We start from the raw sequence: 25,165 nt of genomic DNA, 5'->3' as shown, positions 1-25,165 counted from the left end.
AAGAGTGGGGACGAGTGGGAGAGAATGGGGAAGAGTGGGAGAGAATGGGGAAGAGTGGGGAGAATGGGGAAGAGTGGGGGAGAATGGGGAAGAGTGGGGAGAATGGGGAAGAGTGGGGAGAATGGGGAAGAGTGGGGAGAATGGGGAAGAGTGGGGAGAATGGGGAAGAGTGGGGGAGAATGGGGAAGAGTGGGGGAGAATGGGGAGAGTGGAGAGAATGGGGAAGAGTGGGGAGAATGGGAAGAGTGGGGAGAATGGGGAAGAGTGGGGAGAATGGGGAAGAGTGGGAGAGAATGGGGAAGAGTGGGAGAGAATGGGGAAGAGTGGGAGAGAATGGGGAAGAGTGGGGGAGAATGGGGAAGAGTGGGAGAGAATGGGGAAGAGTGGGAGAGAATGGGGAAGAGTGGGGAGAATGGGGAAGAGTGGGGGAGAATGGGGAAGAGTGGGGAGAATGGGGAAGAGTGGGGAGAATGGGGAAGAGTGGGGAGAATGGGGAAGAGTGGGGAGAATGGGGAAGAGTGGGGAGAATGGGGAAGAGTGGGAGAGAATGAGGAAGAGTGGGGAGAGAATGGGGAAGAGTGGGAGAGAATGGGGAAGAGTGGGGAGAATGGGGAAGAGTGGGAGAGAATGGGGAAGAGTGGGGACGAGTGGGAGAGAATGGGGAAGAGTGGGAGAGAATGGGGAAGAGTGGGAGAGAATGGGGAAGAGTGGGGGAGAATGGGGAAGAGTGGGGAGAATGGGGAAGAGTGGGGAGAATGGGGAAGAGTGGGGAGAATGGGGAAGAGTGGGGAGAATGGGGAAGAGTGGGGAGAATGGGGAAGAGTGGGGAGAATGGGGAAGAGTGGGGGAGAATGGGGAAGAGTGGGAGAGAATGGGGAAGAGTGGGGAGAATGGGGAAGAGTGGGGAGAATGGGGAAGAGTGGGGGAGAATGGGGAAGAGTGGGAGAGAATGGGGAAGAGTGGGGAGATGGGGAAGAGTGGGGAGAATGGGGAAGAGTGGGAGAGAATGGGAAGAGTGGGAGAGAATGGGGAAGAGTGGGAGAGAATGGGGAAGAGTGGGGGAGAATGGGGAAGAGTGGGCGAGAATGGGGAAGAGTGGGCGAGAATGGGGAAGAGTGGGGGAGAATGGGGAAGAGTGGGGAGAATGGGGAAGAGTGGGAGAGAATGGGGAAGAGTGGGGAGAATGGGGAAGAGTGGGAGAGAATGGGGAAGAGTGGGGGAGAATGGGGAAGAGTGGGAGAGAATGGGGAAGAGTGGGGGAGAATGGGGAAGAGTGGGGGAGAATGGGGAAGAGTGGGGAGAATGGGAAAGAGTGGGAGGGAGAGAATGGGGAAGAGTGGGGAGAGAATGGGGAAGAGTGGGGGAGAATGGGGAAGAGTGGGGGAGAATGGGGAAGAGTGGGAGAGAATGGGGAAGAGTGGGGGAGAATGGGGAAGAGTGGGGAGAATGGGGAAGAGTGGGGGAGAATGGGGAAGAGTGGGGAGAATGGGGAAGAGTGGGGAGAATGGGGAAGAGTGGGGAGAATGGGAAGATTGGGAAAGAATGGGGAAGAGTGGGAGAGAATGGGGAAGAGTGGGGAGATGGGGACGAGTGGGAGAGAATGGGAAGAGTGGGAGAGAATGGGGAAGAGTGGGAGAGAATGGGGAAGAGTGGGAGAGAAGGGAAGAGTGGGGGAGAATGGGGAAGAGTGGGGAGAATGGGGAAGAGTGGGAGAATGGGGAAGAGTGGGGAGAATGGGGAAGAGTGGGGAGAATGGGGAAGAGTGGGAGAGAATGGGGAAGAGTGGGGAGAATGGGGAAGAGTGAGGGAGAATGGGGAAGAGTGGGGGAGAATGGGGAAGAGTGGGGGAGAATGGGGAAGAGTGGGGGAGAATGGGGAAGAGTGGGGAGAATGGGGAAGAGTGGGGAGAATGGGGAAGAGTGGGAGAGAATGGGAAGAGTGGGAGAGAATGGGGGAAGAGTGGGAGAGAATGGGGAGAGTGGGGACGTGTGGGAGAGAATGGGGAAGAGTGGGAGAGAATGGGGAAGAGTGGGGAGAATGGGGAAGAGTGGGGGAGAATGGGGAAGAGTGGGGAGAATGGGGAAGAGTGGGGAGAATGGGGAAGAGTGGGGAGAATGGGGAAGAGTGGGAGAGAATGGGGAAGAGTGGGAGAGAATGGGGAAGAGTGGGAGAGAATGGGGAAGAGTGGGAGAGAATGGGAAGAGTGGGGGAGAATGGGGGAAGAGTGGGAGAGAATGGGGAAGAGTGGGGAGAATGGGGAAGAGTGGGGAGAATGGGGAAGAGTGGGAGAAGGGGAAGAGTGGGGAGAATGGGGAAGAGTGGGGAGAATGGGGAAGAGTGGGGAGAATGGGGAAGAGTGGGGAGAATGGGGAAGAGTGGGAGAGAATGGGGAAGAGTGGGAGAGAATGGGGAAGAGTGGGAGAGAATGGGAAGAGTGGGGAGAATGGGGAAGAGTGGGAGAGAATGGGAAGAGTGGGGGACGAGTGGGAGAGAATGGGGAAGAGTGGGAGAGAATGGGGAAGAGTGGGGAGAATGGGGAAGAGTGGGGGAGAATGGGGAAGAGTGGGGAGAATGGGGAAGAGTGGGGAGAATGGGGAAGAGTGGGGAGAATGGGGAAGAGTGGGGAGAATGGGGAAGAGTGGGGAGAATGGGGAAGAGTGGGGAGAATGGGGAAGAGTGGGAGAGAATGGGGAAGAGTGGAGAGAATGGGGAAGAGTGGGAGAGAATGGGGAAGAGTGGGAGAGAATGGGGAAGAGTGGGAGAGAATGGGGAAGCGTGGGAGAGAATGGGGAAGAGTGGGAGAGAATGGGGAAGAGTGGGAGAGAATGGGGAAGAGTGGGAGAGAATGGGGAAGAGTGGGAGAGAATGGGGAAGAGTGGGAGAGAATGGGGAAGAGTGGGAGAGAATGGGGAAGAGTGGGAGAGAATGGGGAAGAGTGGGAGAGAATGGGGAAGAGTGGGGGAGAATGGGGAAGAGTGGGGGAGAATGGGGAAGAGTGGGAGAGAATGGGGAAGAGTGGGGGAGAATGGGGAAGAGTGGGGGAGAATGGGGAAGAGTGGGGGAGAATGGGGAAGAGTGGGGAGAATGGGGAAGAGTGGGGAGAATGGGGAAGAGTGGGGGAGAATGGGGGACATTGAGGAGTTTCTAAAGCCAGTTATCCTTTGCCCAGGGAAAGGTTGATTTTTTTGAGAAGGGAGTGAATTGCTCTGTGAACACAGGGTCTGTTTACGCGGGGGACGGGGTGCAGTGTCAGCAGAGCGGCCTTTACCTGCAGAGGCTGGATTGGGCACACTGCTGATCGGTGACATCACAGCGGGCTGATCTCTCTTTTTACATCCTGATTTACCCTGGAAAAGAAAACCATGTTTAAAACATAGAAATTCGGTGGACTGCGCCGCCAGTTAGCGCCTAAAGAGGGCACTCAGTGGCTTTAGCGCCACTGGCCACCCCTCCCGCGATATTTAGCTGGGGCGCTAATGGTGGCGTTAGCCTGTTGCGCTGCGCCGCAACCGATGACGTCATCGGTGTGCGCAGCGCCCGCTACCGCCCCGATCGCGATATATGGTAGCGCCCGCCTCTGTAGCGCCGTTCACGAAATCGCGCCCGGTTCACGGGGCCTACCTGTGGCGGGAGTGGCGCAAATTAAGGTGGAGGTGCGGGGCAGCCGTTTTTATCAGCGGCCGCCTGCCAGCACCTCCGTCCCCGGCCTCCTGATCTCACCCCGCGGCAGTGCCGGCTGTTTTCCGAGAGCCCGGCACTTCTCCTCGGTGCCGGGCTCTTTTGCCGGCACTCACGATCGCTCATCGCGCTGGTGCAGGCCCCTCCCCCTTAAGATTGGGAGGAAGGCCTGCAGTACCGCAGCACGCCGTGCCGCAGTGTGTGGCGCTGCGGCACGTTGCGCTGCGATATTCAGTTTCAGCGCCCCAAGAGGGTCGCGGAGCGCCTCGAGCCTCGCCCCGTGTCCCTCTTGGGGCGCAGAAGCTGAATTTCCGGCGGTCGCAACTGCAGCGATCGCAGCGGTAATTCTGGCGCCCAGGCGAGCTTGGCGCCCCGTTTGCGGCTCCACTGACTTTCTCCCCTGATGACTGTTATAAATCTCATCATTTATCAAGAAACTACTCGTGAAATAACGCTGGACGGCCAGCTGGTGGCGCCGTCCAAGGAGTATAAATACTCGGGCGTGGGCCCAGCTGTCCATGGACATTTTGTAAGACAGGAACTAGTGAAAGATAACTAGACCTCCATGTTCTGAAACAAGTTGATTAAAGCCTTGCTTTATACTCGAACCAAGTGCATAGTGAGTTATATTACGTCAGTGACGATACAGTTTCCAGCACCTGCCCAGTCTATAGCCCCCCCCACCACACGCCACTCTATAACCCCCAGCACTCCCACAGTCGTCAGCCCCCTACCTGTAACCCCAACACCCACTCTGTAAACCCCCTATTCCTGTGCCCACTCTGTGCCCAGGTCACTCCCAGCACTGTTCCTGTACCCTCTCCGTGCCCAGGTCACCCCCAGCACTGTTCCTGTACCCTCTCCATACCCAGGTCACCCCCAGCACTGTTCCTGTACCCTTTCCGTGCCCAGGTCACCCCCAGCACTGTTCCTGTACCCTTTCCGTGCCCAGGTCACCCCCAGCACTGTTCCTGTACCCTCTCCATACCCAGGTCACCCCCAGCACTGTTCCTGTACCCTCTCCATACCCAGGTCACCCCCAGCACTGTTCCTGTACCCTCTCTGTGCCCAGGTCACCCCCAGCACTGTTTCTGTACCCTCTCCGTGCCCAGGTCACTCCCAGCACTGTTCCTGTACCCTCTCCATACCCAGGTCACCCCCAGCACTGTTTCTGTACCCTCTCCGTGCCCAGGTCACCCCCAGCACTGTTCCTGTACCCTCTCCATACCCAGGTCACCCCCAGCACTGTTCCTGTACCCTCTCCATACCCAGGTCACCCCCAGCACTGTTCCTGTACCCTCTCTGTACCCAGGTCACCCCCAGCACTGTTCCTGTACCCTCTCCGTGCCCAGGTCACTCCCAGCACTGTTCCTGTACCCTCTCCATACCCAGGTCACTCCCAGCACTGTTCCTGTACCCTCTCCATACCCAGGTCACCCCCAGCACTGTTCCTGTACCCTCTCCATACCCAGGTCACCCCCAGCACTGTTCCTGTACCCTCTCTGTGCCCAGGTCACCCCCAGCACTGTTCCTGTACCCTCTCCGTGCCCAGGTCACTCCCAGCACTGTTCCTGTACCCTCTCCATACCCAGGTCACTCCCAGCACTGTTCCTGTACCCTCTCCTCCTTACTTGACTCGCTCTCGCTGAAGCGGTGTCGTCGGTCTTGGGGTGCGGGGTCGATGACATCACCGGATGGTGGCTCGCGGGGGGTAGGAGGAAGCTGAATCCCGCAGACTTCCCGGCATTCCCGCTGCCAGTGGGAGACGAGGGTGCCAGGGCACTGGGACACGGCAGCTTACTGGCGGAGTTCTGCGGAGGGCTCCTTCGCACGAATGCAATCTCCACCGTTCCCTCTGACCTGAAGCAGACAGAGGAAGAGCCAGACTTAAAACAAAACATTCAAATGTGTTTACCTGCAGGAAAGAGAGCATTTTAAATCTCTCTACAAACAAGCTTGGGATAACTTGGACTGCATTGCATCCAAAATATCAGCATAGACTGTAACATCCTGTAACGGGCAATTGGATAAGGATTTGAAAAGGGAAACTATAAAAGAAAGCGGGGAAAGGGCAAGGAAATAGGAACCGGAGGCCATTCGGCCCCTTGAACCTGCTCCACCATTCGATTAGATCATGGCTGATCTGTGCATCAACTCCATTTACCTGCCTTGATACCCTTACCCAACAAAAATCTATCGATCTGTCCGAAAGCTTGAATTCTTCCCCACCATCCACACTCTTTTGGGGGAGGGTTTACCAGATTTCCACTATCCTTTGTGAAGAAGTGCTTCTTTGTTCTGGACCCTCCCACCAGGGGAAATAGTTTTGCTTTATTAAACTTAACAAATCCCTTTATCATTCCAAAACCATAAATATACAACATCTTGTATTTATATAGCGCCTTTAATGTAGTAAAACGTCCCAGGGCGTTTCACAGGAGCGAATATCAAACAAAATTTGACACCGAGCCACGTAAGGAGATATTAGGGCAGATGATCAAAAGCTTGGTCAAAGAAGTCAGCTTTAAGGAGCGTCTTAGAGGAGAGAGAGGCGGAGAGGTTTAGGGAGGGAATTCCAGAGCTTGGGGCCCAGGCAGCTGAAGGCACGGCCGCCAATGGTGGAGCGATTAAAATCAGGGGATGCTCAAGAGGCCAGAATTGGAGGAGCGCAGAGATCTCAGAGGGTTGCAGGGCTGGAGGAGGTTACAGAGATAGGGAGGGGCGAGGCCATGGAGGGATTTGAAAACAAGGATGAGAATTTCTAAATCGAGGCGTTGCTTAATCGGGAGCCAATGTAGGTCAATGAGCACAGGGGAGATGGGTGAACGGGACTTGGTGCGAGTTAGGACACGGGCAGCCGAGTTTTAATATAGTCACTAATAAATCCAATGGGGAATTCAGGAGAAACTTCTTTACCCAGAGAGTGGTGAGAATGTGGAACTTGCTACCACAGGGAGTGGTTGAGGTGAATAGTATAGATGTATTTAATGGGAAGCTAGATAGACACATGAGGGAGAGAGGAATATAGAAGGATATGTTGATGGGGTGAGATGAAGAGGGGTGGGAGGAGGCTGGTGTGGAGCACGGACGAGTTGGTCCGAATGGCCTGTTCCTGTGCTGTACACTCGATGTAATGCCATGTAAACAGCTCGAGGTGGATTGTGTGAGTCTCGACAGGACCGCACGGCCTGACCCTGCGTCTTCCTGCCGTACACACCTCAGCTTCAGCCTGGTCAGAATGTTCCTGGCTTCCTCCTGGGTAACCGCGATCAGGGACTCCTTGTTTATGGACACCAGCTGGTCCCCGGCTTTCAGTCTTCCGTCCTGTGGGTGACACAAACACCATATTATGGGATGTGGAGCCAGGGGATCCCCCACCCTGACTGACGGCCCCGTGGGTTGTGATTTGGCGGGACACAAGAACATAATAATTAGGAGCAGGAGTCGGCCATTCGACCCCTCGAGCCTGCTCCGCCATTCAATAAGATCGTGGCTGATCATCGCCCTCAACTCCACTTTCCCGCCCAATCCCCATATCCCTCGATTCCCCAGAGTCCAGAAATCTATCGATCTCAGCTTTGAATATACTCAATGATTCAGCATCCACAGCCCTTCGGGGTAGAGAATTCCAAAGATTCACAACCTCTGAGTGAAGAAATTCCTCCTCATCTCAGTCTTAAATGGCCGACCCCTTATCCTGAGACTGTGACCCCTGGTTCTAGACACTCCAGCCAGGGGGAAACAGCCTCTCAGCACCTGCCCTGTCAATCCCCCTCAGAATCTTCTATGTTTCAACGAGATCACCTCTCATCAGGTGACAAGGGGTTTCCGTCTGCGATATCGTCTCAAAGCGGGAATCCTTCCGCATCTCCTTTTGGCTCAATTTCCAGCTCAGGAAATGATCCCTGCTCCCTGTCTCGGCCAGTGATAATATTCAGCCATTGGCTACAGGATATGTGAGCATGTATTAGAGCAACAGCAGCGCTGGGCGGTGTGGATACAGGGTGGGAGAGGGTGCTGGGCGGTGTGGATACAGGGTGGGAGAGGGGGCTGGGCAGTGTGGATACAGGGTGGGAGAGGGTGCTGGGCGGAGTGGATACAGGGTGGGAGAGGGTGCTGGGCGGTGTGGATACAGGGTGGGAGAGGGTGCTGGGCGGTGTGGATACAGGGTGGGAGAGGGGGCTGGGCGGTGTGGATACAGGGTGGGAGAGGGTGCCGGGCGGAGTGGATACAGGGTGGGAGAGGGTGCTGGGCAGTGTGGATACAGGGTGGGAGAGGGTGCTGGGCGGAGTGGATACAGGGTGGGAGAGGGTGCTGGGCGGAGTGGATACAGGGTGGGAGAGGGTGCTGGGCGGAGTGGATACAGGGTGGGAGAGGGTGCTGGGCGGTGTGGATACAGGGTGGGAGAGGGCGCTGGGCGGTGTGGATACAGGGTGGGAGAGGGCGCTGGGCGGTGTGGATACAGGGTGGGAGAGGGCGCTGGGCGGTGTGGATACAGGGTGGGATGAGGGTGCTGGGCGGTGTGGATACAGGGTGGGAGACGGTGCTGGGCGGTGTGGATACAGGGTGGGAGAGGGTGCTGGGCAGTGTGGATACAGGGTGGGAGAGGGTGCTGGGCGGTGTGGATACAGGGTGGGAGAGGGGGCTGGGCAGTGTGGATACAGGGTGGGAGAGGGTGCTGGGCGGTGTGGATACAGGGTGGGAGAGGGTGCTGGGCGGTGTGGATACAGGGTGGGAGAGGGTGCTGGGCGGAGTGGATGCAGGGTGGGAGAGGGTGCTGGGCGGTGTGGATACAGGGTGGGAGAGGGTGCTGGGCGGTGTGGATACAGGGTGGGAGAGGGTGCTGGGCGGTGTGGATACAGGGTGGGAGAGGGTGCTGGGCGGTGTGGATACAGGGTGGGAGAGGGTGCTGGGCGGTGTGGATACAGGGTGGGAGAGGGTGCTGGGCGGTGTGGATACAGGGTGGGAGAGGGTGCTGGGCGGTGTGGATACAGGGTGGGAGAGGGTGCTGGGCGGTGTGGATACAGGGTGGGAGAGGGTGCTGGGCGGTGTGGATACAGGGTGGGAGAGGGTGCTGGGCGGTGTGGATACAGGGTGGGAGAGGGTGCTGGGCGGAGTGGATACAGGGTGGGAGAGGGGGCTGGGCGGTGTGGATACAGGGTGGGAGAGGGTGCTGGGCGGTGTGGATACAGGGTGGGAGAGGGTGCTGGGCGGTGTGGATACAGGGTGGGAGAGGGTGCTGGGCGGTGTGGATACAGGGTGGGAGAGGGTGCTGGGCGGTGTGGATACAGGGTGGGAGAGGGTGCTGGGCGGTGTGGATACAGGGTGGGAGAGGGTGCTGGGCGGTGTGGATACAGGGTGGGAGAGGGTGCTGGGCGGAGTGGATACAGGGTGGGAGAGGGTGCTGGGCGGTGTGGATACAGGGTGGGAGAGGGTGCTGGGCGGTGTGGATACAGGGTGGGAGAGGGTGCTGGGCGGTGTGGATACAGGGTGGGAGAGGGTGCTGGGCGGTGTGGATACAGGGTGGGAGAGGGTGCTGGGCGGTGTGGATACAGGGTGGGTGAGGGTGCTGGGCTGTGTGGATACAGGGGCGGGGACAGCAGGTACAGTGATGAAAGCAGCGACTGGGCAGAATGCGGGAATACTGGACGGGGGGGGTGGAAGGACGGGACTGGGCACCGGGACTGCACTGGCACCAGAAGGCCATTCCCTTCTCCCTATGATGAAGATGAGCATTCAGTGTGTGGGGAATGGCCGACTCCACAAGCCCCCGATATCTCCACGCCACATGCATCAATGCTCCAACATGGCCGGCGGGGGGGTGGTGCACCATGTTTGTGGACCCTAAAAAGATTAATTTAAATAAATGTCTTACAATAAAGCGAGCAGGATCAGATTGAGGCATCAGGCCCACAGGAAGGATCCCAGTGGGATTATGCAGAGTGAATTATACACTGAATTAGAACATTAGAATTTGGAGCAGGAGTCGGCCATTCAACCCCTCGAGCCTGCTCCGCCATTCAATAAGATCATGGTTGATCTTCAACCTCAACTCCATTTTACTAAACTATCCCCATATCCCTCGATTCCCCCCAGAGTCCAAAAGTCTATCGATCTCTGTCTTGAATATACTCAATGATTCAGCCTCCACAGCCCCCTGGGGCAGAGAATTCCAAAGATTCACAAACTCCGAGTGAAGAAACTCCTCCTCATCTCAGTCCTAAATGGCCGACCCCTTATCCTGAGACTGTGACCCCTGGTTCTAGATTCTCCAGCCAGGGGGAAACAGCCTCTCAGCATCTACCCTGTCAATCCCTTTAAGAATTTTACACATTTCAATGATCACCTCTCATTCTTCCAAACTACAGAAAATTCCCTGCTCTTCTTCGAAATAGTGCCGCAGGATCTTTTACGTCCACCTGAGAGAGCAGACGGGGCCTCGGTTTAACGTCTCATCCGAAAGACGGCATCTCCGACAGTGCAGCACCTCCTCAGTACTGCCCCTCCGACAGTGCAGCACTCCCTCAGTACTGACCCTCCGACAGTGCAGCGCTCCCTCAGTACTGCCCCTCCCGACAGTGCAGCAGAGGCTCCCTCAGTACTGCCCTTCCGACAGTGCAGCGCTCCCTCAGTACTGCCCCTCCGACAGTGCGGCGCTCCCTCAGTACTGCCCCTCTGACAGTGCAGCGGAGGCTCCCTCAGTACTGCCCCTCCGACAGTGCAGCGCTCCCTCAGTACTGCCCCTCCGACAGTGCAGCACTCCCTCAGTACTGCCCCTCCGACAGTGCGGCGCTCCCTCAGTACTGCCCCTCTGACAGTGCAGCGGAGGCTCCCTCAGTACTGCCCCTCCGACAGTGCAGCGCTCCCTCAGTACTGCCCCTCCGACAGTGCGGCGCTCCCTCAGTACTGCCCCTCCGACAGTGCAGCAATCCCTCAGTCCTGCCCCTCCGAAAGTGTAGTGCTTTCTCAGTCCTGCCCCTCCGACAGTGCGGCGCTCCCTCAGTACTGCCCCTCCGACAGTGCAGCAATCCCTCAGTCCTGCCCCTCCGAAAGTGTAGTGCTTTCTCAGTCCTGCCCCTCCGACAGTGCGGCGCTCCCTCAGCACTGCACTGGAGAGTCAGCCTAGCTTTATTGTGCTCAAGTCTCTGGAGTGGGACTTGAACCCACAACCTTCTGACTCAGAGGCGAGAGTGCTGCCCACTAAGCCATGACTGACACTTAAGACAGTCTGCCTCTGCTCTCAGCCAGTGAAGACTCCAAGATAGTGGGGGGACTGGTCCACCTTGTTTAAGTAAGCAGAGGAATCACTAACAAATGTGGCTTTGGGAGAAGTCCATGAATGAATTAAGACTTTTTTTGGCTGAACCAGTCAAATACCATTTTCATCATATAGGATTCCAGGATTTTTGCCAGTGTTTCTGTCTGCTTCTGCACGAAAACAGGAATCCAGTGGCCTCGGATTATAATGAGCAGGAGGCCCAAGCAGGGTAACACCGCCCTCCAGTGGGAACAGCAAGCAAGAGCATGGCAAGCAAACGGAACTGCACATGCAGCAAGACACCAAGGCCTAGAAATTCAGTAGCGCCCCGTTTGGGGCGCCAGCTTCGCCAGGTCGCCGGAAGTAGTCGCGGTCGCCCACCGGAAATTCACTTTGCGCGCCCCAGAGGGAAGCGCGGCGCTGCTGGAGGCGCCCCGCATCCCTCTTGGGGCACTGCAGCTGAAGATCGCTGCGCAACGTGCCGCAGCGGCACGGCGTGCTGCGGTACTGCAGGCCTTCCTCCCCTTTTTAAAGGGGAGGGGCCTTGTGCAGCGCGATCGAGGATCGCGAGTGCCAGCAAAAAAGCCCAGCACCGAGGAGAAGTGCCGGGCTCTTGGAACGCAGTCGGCACTCCGCGGGGGGCTCAGGAGGCCGGGGACGGCAGCGCAGAGAGGTGCTGGCAGGCGGCCAGCAAAAAAAATGGCCGACCCGCACCTCCCCTTTAATTAGCGCCTCTACCGCCGCAGGTAGGCCCCCTGAACCGTTCGCAAATAGCGTCCGGCGTTAAAGCAGGGGGCGCATCTAAATATCGCGATCGGGGCGGTAGTGGGGCGCTGCGCACACCGATGACATCATCGGTAGCGGCGCAGCGTTAACGGCTAGCGCCGCCATTAGCCTCCCGCTAAATTTAGCGGGAGGCGTGGCCAGTGGCTTCCGACCCACTTAGCGCCCTCTTAAGGCGCTAACGGGTGGCGCAGCCCACTGAATTTCTAGGCCCAAGACTTACATTTCTATAGCGCCTTTCACCACCTCAGGACGTCCCAAAGCGCTTCACAGCCAATGACGGACTTTTGAAGTGTAGTCACTGTTGTAATGTAGGAAACGCGGCAACCAATTTGTGCACAGCAAGCTCCCACAAACAGCAACGTGATAATGACCAGATAATCTGTTTCAGTGACGTTGGTTGAGGGATAAATATTGTCCAGGACACCCGAGTGGGCAGACGGGGCGTCAGTTTAACATCTCATCTGAAAGACGGCACCTCCGACAGTGCAGCGCTCCCTCAGTACTGTCCCTCCGACAGTGCAGCGTTCCCTCAGTGCAGCACTCCCTCAGTACTGCTCCTCCGACAGTGCAGCGCTCCCTCAGTACTGCCCCTCCGACAGTGCAGCGCTCTTTCAGTACCGCCCCTCCGACAGTGCAGCGCTCCCTCAGTACTGTCCCTCCGACAGTGCAGCGCTCCCTCAGTACTGCTCCTCCGACAGTGCGGCGCTCCCTCAGTACCGCCCCTCCGACAGTGCAGCGCTCCCTCAGTACTGTCCCTCCGACAGTGCAGCGCTCCCTCAGTACTGCTCCTCCGACAGTGCAGCGCTCTCTCAGTACCGCCCCTCCGACAGTGCAGCGCTCCCTCAGTACTGCTCCTCCGACAGTGCAGCGCTCTCTCAGTACCGCCCCTCCGACAGTGCAGCGCTCCCTCAGTACTGTCCCTCCGACAGTGCAGCGCTCCCTCAGTACTGCTCCTCCGACAGTGCAGCGCTCTCTCAGTACCGCCCCTCCGACAGTGCAGCGCTCCTTCAGTACTGCTCCTCCGGCAGTGCAGCACTCCCTCAGTACTGCCCCTCCGACAGTGCAGCGCTCCCTCAGTACTGCCCCTCCGACAGTGCAGCGCTCCCTCAGTACTGCCCCTCCGACAGTGCAGCACTCCCTCAGTACTGCCCCTCCGACAGTGCAGCGCTCCCTCAGTACCGCCCCTCCGACAGTGCAGCACTCTCTCAGTACCGCCCCTCCGACAGTGCGGCGCTCCCTCAGTACCGCCCCTCCGACAGTGCAGCACTCTCTCAGTACCGCCCCTCCGACAGTGCGGCGCTCCCTCAGTACCGCCCCTCCGACAGTGCAGCGCTCCCTCAGTACCGCCCCTCCGACAGTGCAGTGCTCCCTCAGTACCGCCCCTCCGACAGTGCAGCGCTCCCTCAGTACCGCCCCTCCGACAGTGCAGTGCTCCCTCAGTACCGCCCCTCCGACAGTGCAGCGCTCCCTCAGTACCGCCCCTCCGACAGTGCAGCACTCCCTCAGCACCGCCCCTCCGACAGTGCAGCACTCCCTCAGCACTGCACTGGGAGTGTCAGCCTGGATTTTTGTGCTCGAGTCTCTGGAGTGGGACTTGAACCTACAACCTTCTGACTCAGAGGCGAGGGTGCTGCCCACTGAGCCACAGCTAACCCCTTGGGCAATATAGAGCCTGGTTTGAGGGCCTGCTTTTACGTTTTTTGTAAAAAGAATATGCCTTTCCCCACCCCCACGAGCCTGGCCTCAAACCCCCAATGTCCCGATGACCACCAGCTGTTGGGGAGGGACGGCCGGTGTGCCCGAGGGATCAGGGCTTCCTCTGTGGACGGTATGCTGGGTCCCACCAAGGACCTGGGGAGTCTCAGCCCCTGGCTTGCTCCCCCTCTACAACCACTGACCTCATCTGCCACAGTCCGAGACTGCCCCCCCTCCCTATCTCTGTAATCTCCTCCAGCCCTACAACCCTCTGCCATCTCTGCGCTCCTCCAATTCTGGCCTTTAACCATCCCATGATATGCTCCACCATTGTCGGCCGTGCCTTCAGCCGCCTGGGCCCTAAGCTCTGGAATTCCCTCCCTAAACCTCTCCACCTTTCTCTCCTCCTTTAAGACGCTCCTTAAAACCGACCTCTTTGGCCAAGCTTTAGGTCACCTGCCCTAATATCTCCTTATGTGACTCGGTGTCAAATTCTGTCCGATAACGTTCCTGTAAAGCACCCTGGGACGTTTTACTATGTTAAAGGTGCTATATAAATACAAGTTGTTGTTATTGCGGAAAGTTCCCGAACTACGGGAGTACACCAACTGGTTTTCAGGGCCAAGCTTAGGTTAAATACTGACCATAAAGTGAAATAAACAAACACGGGCACTGCACGGCCAACTCCTGTTAATTCAAAGTCACTTCACGGAATTACCCAAACCAGCCTGCACCCCCAAACTGAACGTTCACCCACCCTTTATCGAATAAATGCTGTACGCACTGACCTTATGGCAGTCTCCACCAGGTATCACTTCCTGAACGCACACCATGGGTCCCTCGGGTTTGTTGGTCCCACCCATGATGTTCAAGCCCAGGCCCGTCACCTTGGGAACGGAAATCAGCTGAATTGCACTGTTGCTGAGTGAAAGGGAAAATCACAGCGGAAGTCAGGCGTGTTTTCAACAATGAGTCAAACACACAGGCTGTGCTTTGGCAAACATGCATCACAAACTCTGTGTTACAGAGAGAGGTACGAGCACACTTTCTCCCCCTCTCCCCAATGGCTTGTTTCCCATTGCTCCCTTGTGCTCTAGTAAGTTAAGGATAGTGCATACAATAGTTCAGTGGTTTGGTTACTGGACTAATAATCCAGAGACAGTGGTTTCAAATCCCAACCTGTCAGTTTGGGAAATTGAACGAAGTGCACAGTGTAATTATCACAGAGTGATGGGGAATGGGGTCACAGTGCACAGTGTAATTATCACAGAGTGACGGGGGAATGGGGGTCACAGTGCACAGTGTAATTATCACAGAGTGACGGGGAATGGGGTCACAGTGCACAGTGTAATTATCACAGAGTGAGGGGGGAATGGGGGTCACAGTGCGCAGTGTAATTATCACAGAGTGACGGGGAATGGGGGTCACAGTGCACAGTGTAATTATCACAGAGTGACGGGGAATGGGGTCACAGTGCACAGTGTAATTATCACAGAGTGACAGGGAATGGGGTCACAGTGCACAGTGTAATTATCACAGAGTGACGGGGAATGGGGTCACAGTGCACAGTGTAATTATCACAGAGTGACGGGGAATGGGGTCACAGTGCACAGTGTAATTATCACAGAGTGACGGGGGAATGGGGTCACAGTGCGCAGTGTAATTATCACAGAGTGACGGGGAATGGGGTCACAGTGCACAGTGTAATTATCACAGAGTGAGGGGGGAATGGGGTCACAGTGCACAGTGTAATTATCACAGAGTGACGGGGGAATGGGGTCACAGTGCACAGTGTAATTATCACAGAGTGACGGGGGAATGGGGTCACAGTGCACAGTGTAATTATCACAGAGTGAGGGGGGAATGGGGTCACAGTGCACAGTGTAATTATCACAGAGTGACGGGGAATGGGATCACAGTGCACAGTGTAATTATCACAGAGTGACGGGGGAATGGGGTCACAGTGCGCAGTGTAATTATCACAGAGTGACGGGGGAATGGGGGTCACAGTGCACAGTGTAATTATCACAGAGTGACGGGGAATGGGGGTCACAGTGCGCAGTGTAATTATCACAGAGTGACGGGGAATGGGGTCACAGTGCACAGTGTAATTATCACAGAGTGACAGGGAATGGGGTCACAGTGCACAGTGTAATTATCACAGAGTGACGGGGAATGGGGTCACAGTGCACAGTGTAATTATCACAGAGTGACGGGGGAATGGGGTCACAGTGCACAGTGTAATTATCACAGAGTGACGGGGGAATGGGGTCACAGTGCGCAGTGTAATTATCACAGAGTGACGGGGCATAGTGGTTAGCACTGTTGCCTCACAGCGCCAGGGACCCGGGTTCGAATCTGGCCTCGGGCGACTGTCTGTGTGGAGTTTGCACATTCTCCCCGTGTTTGCGTGGGTTTCCTCCGGGTGCTCCGGTTTCCTCCCACAGTCCAAAGATGTGCGGGTTAGGTTGATTGGCTATGATAAATTGACCCTTAGTGTTAGGGGGATTAAATACGTGGGGTTACGGGGATAGAGTGGGATATGTGTTGGTGTAGGGGTTACGGGGATCGGGTGGGATATGTGTCGGTGCAGGCTCGATGGGCCGAATGGCCTCTATCTGCACTGTGGGGTTTCTGTGATTCTGTGATTCTGTGAATGGGGTCACAGTGCACAGTGTAATTATCACAGAGCGACGGGGGAATGGGGTCACAGTGCACAGTGTAATTATCACAGAGTGACGGGGAATGGGGTCACAGTGCACAGTGTAATTATCACAGAGTGACGGGGGAATGGGGTCACAGTGCACAGTGTAATTATCACAGAGTGACGGGGGAATGGGGTCACAGTGCACAGTGTAATTATCACAGAGTGAGGGGGGAATGGGGTCACAGTGCACAGTGTAATTATCACAGAGTGACGGGGAATGGGATCACAGTGCACAGTGTAATTATCACAGAGTGACGGGGGAATGGGGTCACAGTGCGCAGTGTAATTATCACAGAGTGACGGGGGAATGGGGGTCACAGTGCACTGTGTAATTATCGCAGAGTGACGGGGGAATGGGGTCACAGTGCACAGTGTAATTATCACAGAGTGACGGGGGAATGGGGTCACAGTGCGCAGTGTAATTATCACAGAGTGACGGGGGAATGGGGTCACAGTGCACAGTGTAATTATCACAGAGTGACGGTGAATGGGGTCACAGTGCACAGTGTAATTATCAGAGTGACGGGGAATGGGGTCACAGTGCGCAGTGTAATTATCACAGAGTGACGGGGAATGGGGTCACAGTGCACAGTGTAATTATCGCAGAGTGACGGGGGAATGGGGTCACAGTGCGCAGTGTAATTATCACAGAGTGACGGGGAATGGGGTCACAGTGCACAGTGTAATTATCACAGAGTGACGGGGGAATGGGGTCACAGTGCACAGTGTAATTATCACAGAGTGACGGGGAATGGGGGTCACAGTGCACAGTGTAATTATCGCAGAGTGACGGGGGAATGGGGTCACAGTGCGCAGTGTAATTATCACAGAGTGACGGGGGAATGGGGTCACAGTGCACAGTGTAATTATCACAGAGTGACGGGGAATGGGGTCACAGTGCACAGTGTAATTATCGCAGAGTGACGGGGAATGGGGTCACAGTGCACAGTGTAATTATCACAGAGTGACGGGGGAATGGGGGTCACAGTGCACAGTGTAATTATCACAGAGTGACGGGGGAATGGGGTCACAGTGCACAGTGTAATTATCACAGAGTGACGGGGGAATGGGGTCACAGTGCGCAGTGTAATTATCACAGAGTGACGGGGAATGGGGTCACAGTGCACAGTGTAATTATCACAGAGTGACGGGGAATGGGGTCACAGTGCACAGGTAATTATCACAGAATGACGGGGGAATGGGGTCACAGTGCACAGTGTAATTTTCACAGAGTGACGGGGGAATGGGGTCACAGTGCGCAGTGTAATTATCACAGAGTGACGGGGAATGGGGTCACAGTGCACAGTGTAATTATCACAGAGTGACGGGGGAATGGGGTCACAGTGTAATTATCACAGAGTGACGGGGGAATGGGGTCACAGTGCACAGTGTAATTATCACAGAGTGACGGGGAATGGGGTCACAGTGCACAGTGTAATTATCACAGAGTGACGGGGAATGGGGTCACAGTGCACAGTGTAATTATCACAGAGTGACGGGGAATGGGGTCACAGTGCACAGTGTAATTATCACAGAGTGAGGGGGGAATGGGGTCACAGTGCACAGTGTAATTATCACACAGTGACGGGGGAATGGGGTCACAGTGCACAGTGTAATTATCACAGAGTGACGGGGAATGGGGTCACAGTGCACAGTGTAATTATCACAGAGTGACGGGGAATGGGGTCACAGTGCACAGTGTAATTATCACAGAGTGACGGGGGAATGGGGGTCACAGTGCGCAGTGTAATTATCACAGAGTGACGGGGAATGGGGTCACAGTGCACAGTGTAATTATCACAGAGTGACGGGGGAATGGGGGTCACAGTGCACAGTGTAATTATCACAGAGTGACGGGGGAATGGGGTCACAGTGCACAGTGTAATTATCACAGAGTGACGGGGGAATGGGGTCACAGTGCACAGTGTAATTATCACAGAGTGAAGGGGGAATGGGGTCACAGTGCACAGTGTAATTATCACAGAGTGACGGGGAATGGGGGTCACAGTGCACAGTGTAATTATCACAGAGTGACGGGGGAATGGGGTCACAGTGCGCAGTGTAATTATCACAGAGTGACGGGGGAATGGGGTCACAGTGCACAGTGTAATTATCACAGAGTGACGGGGGAATGGGGTCACAGTGCACAGTGTAATTATCACAGAGTGACGGGGGAATGGGGTCACAGTGCACAGTGTAATTATCACAGAGTGACGGGGGAATGGGGTCACAGTGCGCAGTGTAATTATCACAGAGTGACGGGGAATGGGGTCACAGTGCACAGTGTAATTATCACAGAGTGATGGGGAATGGGGTCACAGTGCACAGTGTAATTATCACAGAGTGAGGGGGGAATGGGGTCACAGTGCACAGTGTAATTATCACACAGTGACGGGGGAATGGGGTCACAGTGCACAGTGTAATTATCACAGAGTGACGGGGGAATGGGGGTCACAGTGCACAGTGTAATTATCACAGAGTGACGGGGGAATGGGGTCACAGTGCACAGTGTAATTATCACAGAGTGACGGGGGAATGGGGTCACAGTGCACAGTGTAATTATCACAGAGTGACGGGGAATGGGGTCACAGTGCACAGTGTAATTATCACAGAGTGACGGGGGAATGGGGGTCACAGTGCACAGTGTAATTATCACAGAGTGACGGGGAATGGGGTCACAGTGCGCAGTGTAATTATCACAGAGTGACGGGGAATGGGGGTCACAGTGCACAATGTAATTATCACAGAGTGACGGGGGAATGGGGTCACAGTGCGCAGTGTAATTATCACAGAGTGACGGGGGAATGGGGTCACAGTGCACAGTGTAATTATCACAGAGTGACGGGGAATGGGGTCACAGTGCACAGTGTAATTATCACAGAGTGACGGGGAATGGGGTCACAGTGCACAGTGTAATTATCACAGAGTGACGGGGGAATGGGGGTCACAGTGCACAGTGTAATTATCACAGAGTGACGGGGGAATGGGGTCACAGTGCGCAGTGTAATTATCACAGAGTGACGGGGGAATGGGGTCACAGTGCACAGTGTAATTATCACAGAGTGACGGGGGAATGGGGTCACAGTGCACAGTGTATTTATCACAGAGTGACGGGGGAATGGGGTCACAGTGCGCAGTGTAATTATCACAGAGTGACGGGGAATGGGGTCACAGTGCACAGTGTAATTATCACAGAGTGACGGGGGAATGGGGTCACAGTGCGCAGTGTAATTATCACAGAGTGACGGGGGAATGGGGTCACAGTGCACAGTGTAATTATCACAGAGTGACGGGGGAATGGGGTCACAGTGCACAGTGTAATTATCACAGAGTGACGGGGAATGGGGGTCACAGTGCACAGTGTAATGATCACACAGTGACGGGGAATGGGGGTCACAGTGCACAGTGTAATTATCACAGAGTGACGGGGGAATGGGGTCACAGTGCACAGTGCAATTATCACAGAGTGACGGGGGAATGGGGTCACAGTGCGCAGTGTAATTATCACAGAGTGACGGGGGAATGGGGGTCACAGTGCGCAGTGTAATTATCATAGTGTGACGGGGGAATGGGGGTCACAGTGCGCAGTGTAATTATCACAGAGTGACGGGGGAATGGGGTCACAGTGCACAGTGTAATTATCACAGAGTGACGGGGGAATGGGGTCACAGTGCACAGTGTAATTATCACAGAGTGACGGGGGAATGGGGTCACAGTGCACAGTGTAATTATCACAGAGTGACGGGGGAATGGGGTCACAGTGCACAGTGTAATTATCACAGAGTGACGGGGGAATGGGGTCACAGTGCACAGTGTAATTATCACAGAGTGACGGGGGAATGGGGGTCACAGTGCGCAGTGTAATTATCACAGAGTGACGGGGGAATGGGGTCACCGTGCACAGTGTAATTATCACAGAGTGACGGGGGAATGGGGTCACAGTGCCACAGTGTAATTATCACAGAGTGACGGGGGAATGGGGTCACAGTGCACAGTGTAATTATCACAGAGTGACGGGGAATGGGGTCACAGTGCACAGTGTAATTATCACAGAGTGACGGGGGAATGGGGTCACAGTGCGCAGTGTAATTATCACAGAGTGACGGGGGAATGGGGTCACAGTGCGCAGTGTAATTATCACAGAGTGACGGGGGAATGGGGTCACAGTGCGCAGTGTAATTATCACAGTGACGGGGAATGGGGGTCACAGTGCACAGTGTAATTATCACAGAGTGACGGGGGAATGGGGTCACAGTGCGCAGTGTAATTGTCACAGAGTGACGGGGGAATGGGGTCACAGTGCGCAGTGTAATTATCACAGAGTGACGGGGAATGGGGTCACAGTGCACAGTGTAATTATCACAGAGTGACGGGGGAATGGGGTCACAGTGCACAGTGTAATTATCACAGAGTGACGGGGGAATCGGGGTCACAGTGCGCAGTGTAATTATCACAGAGTGACAGGGGAATGGGGTCACAGTGCGCAGTGTAATTATCACAGAGTGACGGGGGAATGGGGCGCAGTGTAATTATCATAGTGTGACGGGGGAATGGGGGTCACAGTGCGCAGTGTAATTATCACAGAGTGACGGGGGAATGGGGTCACAGTGCACAGTGTAATTATCACAGAGTGACGGGGGAATGGGGTCACAGTGCACAGTGTAATTATCACAGAGTGACGGGGGAATGGGGTCACAGTGCACAGTGTAATTATCACAGAGTGACGGGGGAATGGGGTCACAGTGCACAGTGTAATTATCACAGAGTGACGGGGAATGGGGTCACAGTGCACAGTGCAATTATCACAGAGTGACGGGGGAATGGGGGTCACAGTGCGCAGTGTAATTATCACAGAGTGACGGGGAATGGGGTCACCGTGCACAGTGTAATTATCACAGAGTGACGGGGGAATGGGGTCACAGTCCACAGTGTAATTATCACAGAGTGACGGGGGAATGGGGTCACAGTGCACAGTGTAATTATCACAGAGTGACGGGGAATGGGGTCACAGTGCACAGTGTAATTATCACAGAGTGACGGGGGAATGGGGTCACAGTGCGCAGTGTAATTATCACAGAGTGACGGGGGAATGGGGTCACAGTGCGCAGTGTAATTATCACAGAGTGACGGGGGAATGGGGTCACAGTGCGCAGTGTAATTATCACAGTGACGGGGAATGGGGTCACAGTGCACAGTGTAATTATCACAGAGTGACGGGGGAATGGGGTCACAGTGCGCAGTGTAATTGTCACAGAGTGACGGGGGAATGGGGTCACAGTGCGCAGTGTAATTATCACAGAGTGACGGGGAATGGGGTCACAGTGCACAGTGTAATTATCACAGAGTGACGGGGGAATGGGGTCACAGTGCACAGTGTAATTATCACAGAGTGACGGGGGAATCGGGTCACAGTGCGCAGTGTAATTATCACAGAGTGACAGGGGAATGGGGTCACAGTGCGCAGTGTAATTATCACAGAGTGACGGGGGAATGGGGGTCACAGTGCACAGTGTAATTATCACAGAGTGACGGGGGAATGGGGTCACAGTGCGCAGTGTAATTATCACAGAGTGACGGGGGAATGGGGTCACAGTGCACAGTGTAATTATCACAGAGTGACGGGGGAATGGGGTCACAGTGCACAGTGTATTTATCACAGAGTGACGGGGAATGGGGTCACAGTGCGCAGTGTAATTATCACAGAGTGACGGGGAATGGGGTCACAGTGCACAGTGTAATTATCACAGAGTGACGGGGGAATGGGGTCACAGTGCGCAGTGTAATTATCACAGAGTGACGGGGGAATGGGGTCACAGTGCACAGTGTAATTATCACAGAGTGACGGGGGAATGGGGTCACAGTGCACAGTGTAATTATCACAGAGTGACGGGGAATGGGGGTCACAGTGCACAGTGTAATGATCACACAGTGACGGGGAATGGGGGTCACAGTGCACAGTGTAATTATCACAGAGTGACGGGGAATGGGGTCACAGTGCACAGTGCAATTATCACAGAGTGACGGGGGAATGGGGTCACAGTGCGCAGTGTAATTATCACAGAGTGACGGGGGAATGGGGGTCACAGTGCGCAGTGTAATTATCATAGTGTGACGGGGGAATGGGGGTCACAGTGCGCAGTGTAATTATCACAGAGTGACGGGGGAATGGGGTCACAGTGCACAGTGTAATTATCACAGAGTGACGGGGGGAATGGGGTCACAGTGCACAGTGTAATTATCACAGAGTGACGGGGAATGGGGTCACAGTGCACAGTGTAATTATCACAGAGTGACGGGGGAATGGGGTCACAGTGCACAGTGTAATTATCACAGAGTGACGGGGAATGGGGTCACAGTGCACAGTGTAATTATCACAGAGTGACGGGGGAATGGGGGTCACAGTGCGCAGTGTAATTATCACAGAGTGACGGGGAATGGGGTCACCGTGCACAGTGTAATTATCACAGAGTGACGGGGGAATGGGGTCACAGTCCACAGTGTAATTATCACAGAGTGACGGGGGAATGGGGTCACAGTGCACAGTGTAATTATCACAGAGTGACGGGGAATGGGGTCACAGTGCACAGTGTAATTATCACAGAGTGACGGGGGAATGGGGTCACAGTGCGCAGTGTAATTATCACAGAGTGACGGGGGAATGGGGTCACAGTGCGCAGTGTAATTATCACAGAGTGACGGGGGAATGGGGTCACAGTGCACAGTGTAATTATCACAGAGTGACGGGGAATGGGGTCACAGTGCACAGTGTAATTATCACAGAGTGACGGGGGAATGGGGTCACAGTGCACAGTGTAATTATCACAGAGTGACGGGGGAATGGGGTCACAGTGCGCAGTGTAATTATCACAGAGTGACGGGGAATGGGGTCACAGTGCACAGTGTAATTATCACAGAGTGATGGGGAATGGGGTCACAGTGCACAGTGTAATTATCACAGAGTGAGGGGGGAATGGGGTCACAGTGCACAGTGTAATTATCACACAGTGACGGGGGAATGGGGTCACAGTGCACAGTGTAATTATCACAGAGTGACGGGGGAATGGGGGTCACAGTGCACAGTGTAATTATCACAGAGTGACGGGGGAATGGGGTCACAGTGCACAGTGTAATTATCACAGAGTGACGGGGGAATGGGGTCACAGTGCACAGTGTAATTATCACAGAGTGACGGGGAATGGGGTCACAGTGCACAGTGTAATTATCACAGAGTGACGGGGAATGGGGGTCACAGTGCACAGTGTAATTATCACAGAGTGACGGGGAATGGGGTCACAGTGCACAGTGTAATTATCACAGAGTGACGGGGAATGGGGGTCACAGTGCACAGTGTAATTATCACAGAGTGACGGGGGAATGGGGTCACAGTGCGCAGTGTAATTATCACAGAGTGACGGGGGAATGGGGTCACAGTGCACAGTGTAATTATCACAGAGTGACGGGGAATGGGGTCACAGTGCACAGTGTAATTATCACAGAGTGACGGGGAATGGGGTCACAGTGCACAGTGTAATTATCACAGAGTGACGGGGGAATGGGGGTCACAGTGCACAGTGTAATTATCACAGAGTGACGGGGGAATGGGGTCACAGTGCGCAGTGTAATTATCACAGAGTGACGGGGGAATGGGGTCACAGTGCACAGTGTAATTATCACAGAGTGACGGGGGAATGGGGTCACAGTGCACAGTGTAATTATCACAGAGTGACGGGGGAATGGGGTCACAGTGCGCAGTGTAATTATCACAGAGTGACGGGGGAATGGGGTCACAGTGCACAGTGTAATTATCACAGAGTGACGGGGGAATGGGGTCACAGTGCGCAGTGTAATTATCACAGAGTGACGGGGGAATGGGGTCACAGTGCACAGTGTAATTATCACAGAGTGACGGGGGAATGGGGTCACAGTGCACAGTGTAATTATCACAGAGTGACGGGGAATGGGGGTCACAGTGCACAGTGTAATGATCACACAGTGACGGGGAATGGGGGTCACAGTGCACAGTGTAATTATCACAGAGTGACGGGGAATGGGGTCACAGTGCACAGTGCAATTATCACAGAGTGACGGGGGAATGGGGTCACAGTGCGCAGTGTAATTATCACAGAGTGACGGGGGAATGGGGTCACAGTGGCAGTGTAATTATCATAGTGTGACGGGGGAATGGGGTCACAGTGCGCAGTGTAATTATCACAGAGTGACGGGGGAATGGGGTCACAGTGCACAGTGTAATTATCACAGAGTGACGGGGAATGGGGTCACAGTGCACAGTGTAATTATCACAGAGTGACGGGGGAATGGGGTCACAGTGCACAGTGTAATTATCACAGAGTGACGGGGGAATGGGGTCACAGTGCACAGTGTAATTATCACAGAGTGACGGGGAATGGGGTCACAGTGCACAGTGTAATTATCACAGAGTGACGGGGGAATGGGGGTCACAGTGCGCAGTGTGAATTATCACAGAGTGACGGGGGAATGGGGTCACAGTGCACAGTGTAATTATCACAGAGTGACGGGGGAATGGGGTCACAGTGCACAGTGTAATTATCACAGAGTGACGGGGGAATGGGGTCACAGTGCAGCAGTGTAATTATCACAGAGTGACGGGGGAATGGGGTCACAGTGCGCAGTGTAATTATCACAGAGTGACGGGGGAATGGGGTCACAGTGCGCAGTGTAATTATCACAGAGTGACGGGGAATGGGGTCACAGTGCGCAGTGTAATTATCACAGTGACGGGGAATGGGGTCACAGTGCACAGTGTAATTATCACAGAGTGACGGGGGAATGGGGTCACAGTGCGCAGTGTAATTGTCACAGAGTGACGGGGGAATGGGTCACAGTGCGCAGTGTAATTATCACAGAGTGACGGGGAATGGGGTCAGCAGTGCACAGTGTAATTATCACAGAGTGACGGGGGAATGGGGTCACAGTGCACAGTGTAATTGATCACAGAGTGACGGGGGAATCGGGTCACAGTGCGCAGTGTAATTATCACAGAGTGACAGGGGAATGGGGTC

General features: G+C 55.0%; 2 protein-coding genes across 2 annotated transcripts in view; both read right to left on the bottom strand.

Moving 5' to 3' along the window:
- Window positions 1-14,375, bottom strand: part of LOC147102986 (syntaxin-binding protein 4-like) — an 18,616-nt gene extending 4,241 nt beyond the window's left edge. The window contains exons 1-4 of the mRNA XM_085964072.1: window positions 14,206-14,375; window positions 6,896-7,002; window positions 5,310-5,538; window positions 3,269-3,347 (exon numbers count right to left, since the gene is read on the bottom strand). Coding sequence (XP_085820198.1) covers window positions 3,269-3,347; window positions 5,310-5,538; window positions 6,896-7,002; window positions 14,206-14,280 — 490 coding nt within the window. The 5' untranslated portion in view covers window positions 14,281-14,375. The remainder of the gene's footprint in view (window positions 1-3,268; window positions 3,348-5,309; window positions 5,539-6,895; window positions 7,003-14,205) is intronic.
- The window catches only part of LOC147102984 (ran GTPase-activating protein 1-like), a 734,758-nt gene that overhangs the window by 269,414 nt on the left and 440,179 nt on the right, over window positions 1-25,165 (bottom strand). The gene's annotated exons all lie outside the window — the stretch shown is intronic.

Source organism: Somniosus microcephalus, chromosome 21 (genome assembly GCF_052327205.1).
Source record: "Somniosus microcephalus isolate GS21.2 chromosome 21, FLI_Smic_1.0, whole genome shotgun sequence".
Classification (NCBI taxonomy): Eukaryota; Metazoa; Chordata; class Chondrichthyes; order Squaliformes; family Somniosidae; genus Somniosus; species Somniosus microcephalus.
Note: the sequence above shows the minus strand (reverse complement) of the source record. Positions and strands in the feature narration are given on the sequence as shown.